The sequence below is a fragment of the Anomaloglossus baeobatrachus genome, chromosome 10 (genome assembly GCF_048569485.1).
Source record: "Anomaloglossus baeobatrachus isolate aAnoBae1 chromosome 10, aAnoBae1.hap1, whole genome shotgun sequence".
Lineage (NCBI taxonomy): Eukaryota > Metazoa > Chordata > Amphibia > Anura > Aromobatidae > Anomaloglossus > Anomaloglossus baeobatrachus.
Window position 1 is genome coordinate 171,739,290 of NC_134362.1, and position 7,482 is coordinate 171,746,771.

General features: G+C 48.8%; 1 protein-coding gene across 3 annotated transcripts in view; it reads right to left on the reverse strand.

The window, feature by feature from the left end:
• The window catches only part of CENPN (centromere protein N), a 128,554-nt gene extending 121,251 nt beyond the window's left edge, over positions 1–7,303 (reverse strand). For all 3 annotated transcript variants that reach the window (XM_075325849.1, XM_075325850.1, XM_075325848.1), the window contains exon 1: positions 7,183–7,303. In XM_075325849.1, the coding sequence (XP_075181964.1) occupies positions 7,183–7,226 (44 nt within the window). In that variant the 5' untranslated portion in view covers positions 7,227–7,303. The remainder of the gene's footprint in view (positions 1–7,182) is intronic.
• Between the last annotated feature and the right edge of the window lie 179 nt (positions 7,304–7,482).

The window sequence follows — 7,482 nt, forward strand, 5'->3', positions numbered from 1 at the left end:
TGAAAGGAGCACTGGTAGCTCATGCCCCCGCCACACCGGAGACTATGGGATGGCCAGCAATCATCTGTTTGAACCCAAACACCTCTGTATGGATGCAGTGTATTTTTTATTACAGAAGCCATTTGTATATATTTCTGCTGCTGTACAAGGACTAGGGTCTTTTTTCATTCTCAAGTTGTGTCTTGAGCATCAGGCAGCTCTAGAGTCTCCTCACTTCCATGTTGCTGGGGTGGCGGCGGACATGCCTCCATGACTGACCGTTCTGGTCAAAAGCTTCCTACTGAATGTCCTATAATACTGAGCATATGTTACTGTGATACATTGACATTATCAGTTTGTTTTGACTCTACAGTTATTACTACATTTACATACAGAGAGAACAGTGCCTGTAAACAAGCGCACGACTCAGGAAAGTGAGAGCCCTGATAGGGCAGTTTGAATTGTGATTTTGGCAGAACTGGTAACAGCTCAGTAACTGACAGGGAGGAGAGCAGCTAACTGCAGTATAAAAACTAGAGCACCACGCCAGCATTTTTTTTTTCGTTATTTCACTGCTGGAGTGCTGCTTTAACACTAGAACTACTGGACTCGTGACACCTATATAGAAATACATAGTGCAAAGTAGTCAAAATTACCTCAGTAGTTCTAGTGTTAAATGTAAGTCCCCTGCCCTATACTCACCTGCCACCATCCTCATTTTTTTTTTTTTTTTTTTTTTTACAGCATTGCTCCGGTCAGTCTCCGGCGATTTGTGACCTACCGACAGCTCCAGAGGTTCATCAAGGAGGTCACAACTCAATGTAAGTCTATGAGAGCCTTGTTCTTGCTCTCATATAGATGTTTTTGGGAGATTGTGACTTAACTTCTGACTTCCGGACAATTAGCAATTACAGGCACAAGAAGGCGTCACAAGACTGGAGGGCAAGTATAATTCTAGAGTCAAGAGACTTAGATTTAAAGCACCACTTGAGCGGTGCAATAAGAGCATTGCGGGGCACCGACGCGCTCGTAGAGCATTGTGTGTCGGGGGGTGCGGTGTGCTCATAGAGCATTGCTGGTGGGCCGGTGTGCTTGTAAAGCATTGAGGGGATCCGGCGTGCTCATACAGCATTGAGGGGGGCCTGTACAGTAGTGTGACAGGCCCGTACAGTAGTGTGGTGGGCTGGCGGGCCCGTACAGTATTGAGCAGCATTGAGGGGGGCAGGCGCGCTCGTACAGCATTGAGAGGGGCCTGTGCGTTCGTACAGTAGTGTGGCGGGCTGGCAGGTTAGTACAGTAGTGTGGTGGGCTCATACAGTATTGTGGGGGGGCCGGCGGGCTCGTACAGTAGTGTGGCGGCCCGGCAGGTTAGTACAGTAGTGTGGAGGGCTCATATAGTAGTGTAATGGGCCGGCAGGTTCGTACAGCAGTGTGGCGGGGCTCGTACAGCAGTGTGGCGGGGCTCGTACAGCAGTGTGGCGGGGGTCTTCGGGCTCACACAGTAGTGTGACGGGCTCATACAACAGTGTGGGGGGCTCGTACGGTAGTGTGGCGGGCCCATACAGTAGTGGGGGGGGTCTTTGGGCTCGTACAATAGTGTGGGGGGCTCGTACAATAGTGTGGGGGGCTCGTACAATAGTGTGGGGGGCTCGTACAATAGTGTGGGGGGCCCGTACAATAGTATGATGGGGTGGCAGGTTCGTACAGAAGTGTGGGGGGCCCGTATAGTAGTATGGTGGGGTGGTAGGTTCGTACAGTAGTATGGGAGCTTGTACAGTAGTGTGGGGGGCTCGTACAGTAATATGGTGGGGTGGCAGGTTCGTACAGTAGTGTGGGGGGCTCGTACAGTAGTATGGTGGGGTAGCAGGTTCGTACAGTAGTGTGGGGGCTTGTACAGTAGTGTGGGGGGGCTTGTACAGTAGTGTGGGGGGGGCCGTACAGTAGTATGGTGGGCTGGCAAATTTGTACAGTAGTGTGGGTGGCCCGTACAGTAGTACAGTCATGGCCAAAAGTTTTGAGAATCCTACAAATATTAATTTTTACAAAGTCTACTGCTTAAGTTTTTCTAATGGCAATTTGCATATACTCCAGAATGTCATAAAGAGTGATCAGCTTAACAGCAATTACTTGCAAAGTCAATATTGGCTAAGAAAATGAACTTTAACCCCCAAAACACATTTCAACATCATTGCATTCCTGCCTTAAAAGGAGCAGCTAACATTGTTTTAGTGATTGTTCCATTAACACAGGTGTGGGTGTTGATGAGGACAGGGCTGGCGATCAGTCATGATTAAGTAAGAATGACACCACTGGACACTTTAAAAGGAGGCTGGTGCTTGGTATCATTGTTTCTCTTCAGTTAACCATGGTTATCTCTAAAGAAACACGTGCAGCCATCATTGCTCTGCACAAAAATAGCCTAACAGGGAAGAGTATCGCAGCTACAAAGATTGCACCTCAGTCAACAATCTATCGCATCATCAAGAACTTCAAGGAGCGAGCTTCCATTGTTGCCAAAAAGGCTCCAGGGTGCCCAAGAAGGACCAGCAAACGCCAGGACCGTATCTTAAAACTGTTTCAGCTGCGGGATGGGACTACCAGCAGTGCCGAGCTAGCTCAGCAATGGCAGCAGGCTGGTGTGAGTGCTTCTGCACGCACTGTGAGGCTCTGTGCGCACTAGACCTTTTTACCCGCGGATTTACCCGCGGATTTGCCGCGGAAATTTCTTGAGAAATGTCTGCAATCTTTGTGCAGACATTTCCCAGTAATTTCTATGAAAAAAAAAATAGCTGTGCGCACTGTGCGGATTTTTCTCAAGAAATTTCCTTGAGAAAAATTTCTCGAGAAAATTTCTTGAGAAAATTAACATGTCCATTATTTCCGCAGGTACCCTGCGGATTTCGGCAGTACAGCCTGCAAAAATCCGCAGGGAACCACCCGCGGGAAAATCGCGGCAATTTCGCGGCTATTCCGCGGCTAATCCGCGGCAAATCCGCATGCGGATTTGGTGCGGATTTTTTCCGGAGGTCCGGAAATCTTTCACTCCCAGAAGTTTCTCAAGAAATTTTCTTGAGAAACTTCACATTTCTAGTGCGCACATAGCCTGAGGCGGAGACTGCTTGAGCAAGGCCTGGTTTCAAGGAGGGCAGCAAAGAAGCCACTTCTCTCCAGAAAAAACATCAGGGACCGACTGATATTCTGCAAAAGGTACTGGGAGTGGACTGCTGAGGACTGGGGTAAAGTCATTTTCTCAGATGAATCCCTTTTCGATTGTTTGGGACATCTGGAAAACAGCTTATTAGGAGAAGAAGAGGTGAGCGCTGCCACCAGTCTTGTCTCATGCCAACTGTTAAGCATCCTGAAACCATTCATGTGTGGGGTTGCTTCTCAGCCAAGGGAATCGGCTCACTCACAGTCTTGCCTAAAAACACTATGGGGAGATAAGGTATGCACACCAGTGACTATGTAAGGGGAATACATGGAATAGCAGAAACTGCTGTGTGAATACTGACTTGAAAAATCCAATAGCTATATGTAAGAGTGAAAATGTGAAAAATGGAACCTGCATTACTGCCATGAACATATGAATCAAGAGAAATTTAGCTACTGAATTGATCAATGCAATAGAGCCCCAACACTACGCCAAAGTATTTCTCTACGTTGGGGTCCCTAGCTTGTGTGTGTCCTCTCATGCAGTTAAAACACTTACCGTGTATGGGAAGCTGAGACCCAGGCTATTTATGCGTATAATGTGGACTGGCAATAGGTGTGGTTGGGGAGGGTTCACAAACGAAAAACAAATAAATTTCTCTTTATTCATATATTCATGGCAGTAATGCAGATTCCATTTTTCACATTTCATTCTTACATATAGCTATTGGATTTTTCAAGTCAGTATTCACACAGCAGTTTCTGCTATTCCATGTATTCCCCTTACATAGTCACTGGTGTGCATACCTTATCTCCCCATAGTGATGTTTTTTTAGGTTTTTGCACCCAGTTCAGACTTAGAATGGTGTTCCAAACGTTATTCCTTATTGTTAGTTGTTTTTCGTTTGTGAACCCTCCCCAACCACACCTATTGCCAGTCCATATCATACGCATAAATAGCCTGGGTCTCAGCTTCCCATACACGGTAAGTTTTTTAACTGCATGAGAGGACACGCACAAGCTAGGGACCCCAACGTAGAGAAATACTTTGGCGTAGTGTTGGGGCTCTGTTGCATTGATAATTCAGTAGCTAAATTTCTCTTGATTCATATGTTCATGGCAGTAATGCAGATTAATAATAATAATAATTTTATTCATTTATATAGCGCTATTAATTCCATAGCACTTTACATACATTGGCAACACTGTCCCCATTGGGGCTCACAATCTAGAGTCCCTATCTGTATGTCTTTGGAATGTGGGAGGAAACCGGAGTACCCGGAGGAAACCCACGCAAACACGGGGAGAACATACAAACTCCTTGCAGATGGTGTCCTTGGTGGGATTTGAACCCAGGACCCCAGCGCTGCAAGACTGCAGTGCTAGCCACTGAGCCACCGTGCCGCCCGATTCCATTTTTCACTCTTACATATAGCTATTGGATTTTTCAAGTCAGTATTCACACAGCAGTTTCTGCTATTCAATGTATTCCCCTTACATAGTCACTGGTGTGCATACCTTATCTCCCCATAGTGATGTTTTTTTAGGTTTTTGCACCCAGTTCAGACTTAGAATGGTGTTCCAAACGTTATTCCTTATTTGCCTAAAACCACAGCCATGAATAAAGAATGGTACCAGAATGTCCTCCAAGAGCAACTTCTCCCAACTGTCCAAGAGCAGTTTGGCGCCCAACAATGCCTTTTCCAGCATGATGGCACACCTTGCCATAAAGCAAAGGTGATCACTAAATGGCTCATGGAACAAAACAGAGATTTTGGGTCCATGGCCTGGAAACTCCCCAGATCTTAATCCCATTGAGAACTTGTGGGCAATCATCAAGAGACGGGTGGACAAACAAAAACCAACAAATTCTGGCAAAATGCAAGCATTGCTTATGCAAGAATGGACAGCTATCAGTCAGGATTTGCTCCAGAAGTTGATTGAGAGCATGCCAGGGAGAATTGCAGAGGTCCTGAAGAAGAAGGGTCAACACTGCAAATATTGACTTGCTGCATTAACTCATTCTAACTGTCAATATAACCTTTTGGTCTCATAATATGATTGCAATTATATTTCTGTATGTGATGTAAACATCAGACAAACACAATTAACAACCAGAGGGCAACAGATCATGTGAAAATATCATTTTGGTGTCATTCTCAAAACTTTTGGCCATGACTGTATGATGGGGTGGCAGGATAGTACAGCAGTGTGGAGAGCTTGTACAGTAATGTGGGGGACCCGTACAGTAGTGTGGTGGGGTGGCAGGATAGTACAGCAGTGTGGAGAGCTTGTACAGTATTGTGGGGGGCCCGTACAGTAGTGTGGTGGTCTTCGGGCTAGTACAGTAATGTGGGGGGCCCGTACAGTAGTGTGGTGGTCTTCGGGCTCGTGCAGTAATGTGGGGGGGCCCGTACAGTAATGTGGTGGTCTTCGGGCTCGTACAGTAGTGTGGTGGTCTTCGGGCTCGTACAGTAATGTGGGGGGCCCGTACAGTAGTGTGGTGGTCTTCGGGCTCGTACAGTAATGTGGGGGGCCCGTACAGTAGTGTGGTGGTCTTCGGGCTCGTACAGTAATGTGGGGGGCCCGTACAGTAGTGTGGTGGTCTTTGGCTCGTACAGTAATGTGGGGGGCCCGTACAGTAGTGTGGTGGTCTTCGGGCTCGTACAGTAATGTGGGTGGCTCGTACAGTAATGTGGGGGGCCCGTACAGTAATGTGGGGGGCCCGTACAGTAATGTGGTAGTCTTCGGGCTCGTACAGTAATGTGGGGGGCCCGTTCAGTAGTGTGGTGGTCTTCGGGCTCATACAGTAATGTGGAGGGCCCGTACAGTAGTCTGGTGGTCTTCAGGCTCGTACAGTAGTGTGGCGGGCTTGTACAGTAGTGTGGTGGTCTTCAGGCTTGTACAGTAGTGTGGGGGGGCCGGCAGGTTCGTACAGTAGTGTGGTGGTCTTTGGGCTCATACAATAGTGTGGGGGGCCCGTACAGTAGTGGGGGGGGGGGAGGCAGGCTCGTACAGTAGTGTGGTGGTCTTCGGGCTCGTACAGTAATGTGGGGGGCCCGTACAGTAGTGTGGTGGTCTTCGGGCTCGTACAGTAATGTGGGGGGCCCGTACAGTAGTGTGGTGGTCTTCGGGCTCGTACAGTAATGTGGGGGGCCCGTACAGTAGTGTGGTGGTCTTTGGCTCGTACAGTAATGTGGGGGGCCCGTACAGTAGTGTGGTGGTCTTCGGGCTCGTACAGTAATGTGGGTGGCTCGTACAGTAATGTGGGGGGCCCGTACAGTAATGTGGGGGGCCCGTACAGTAATGTGGTAGTCTTCGGGCTCATACAGTAATGTGGGGGGCCCGTTCAGTAGTGTGGTGGTCTTCGGGCTCATACAGTAATGTGGAGGGCCCGTACAGTAGTCTGGTGGTCTTCGGGCTCGTACAGTAGTGTGGGGGGCTTGTACAGTAGTGTGGTGGTCTTCAGGCTCGTACAGTAGTGTGGCGGGCTTGTACAGTAGTGTGGTGGTCTTCAGGCTTGTACAGTAGTGTGGTGGTCTTCAGGCTTGTACAGTAGTGTGGGGGGGGCGGCAGGTTCGTACAGTAGTGTGGTGGTCTTTGGGCTCATACAATAGTGTGGGGGGCCCGTACAGTAGTGGGGGGGGGGAGGCAGGCTCGTACAGTAGTGTGGGGGCTTGTACAGTAGTGTGGGGGGGCTTGTACAGTAGTGTGGGGGGCTTGTACAGTAGGCCAGTGGGTTCGTACAACGATGTGGTAGGCTGGCAGGTTCCGTTATAAGATTTGAACGTGTAACTCCTTTTCTGTCTCTTAGCCCAGATACGGACACATATGGCCTCCGCTTCTACGCCCGTATTTTGCCCTCAGACTCCTCTGCCGCGTTCCTGACAGGTTTTGCCTCAGCTCCTGGCCCTGCTCACACAGACACACGGTGACCTCCAGCGATACATTTTCATTAAAGTTTTTTCACCAAAAAAAAAAGTTCCCGTCACGGCACGGAGCGCCCACATCCCCCTCCTGCACGCCCGCCCCCTGCTCCCCTTTTATCATCACCTTTGCCGCCTCGGTGTCTTGGCGCTCCCGGGCGTCGGAGCCATGGCGCTAAATAACCAGGGTCTTCAAACTATCCAATCATAACGCTGTGTTTCTCTTGACGTCATCTCTAGGCGACGCCATCGCAACACCTCAACATCTGGTTTCTATGTCCGCTTAGTGACGAATATGACCCCGCCCCTTAGTCGGCATACCTTTCACCATTCATTGGATAGTTCTGTAGCCACGCCCCTTAAGCAAAACGTCATTGGTTGTTTCTCGTCCCGCTTTTCAAGTGTTACTGTATTTTTCGTTTCATTG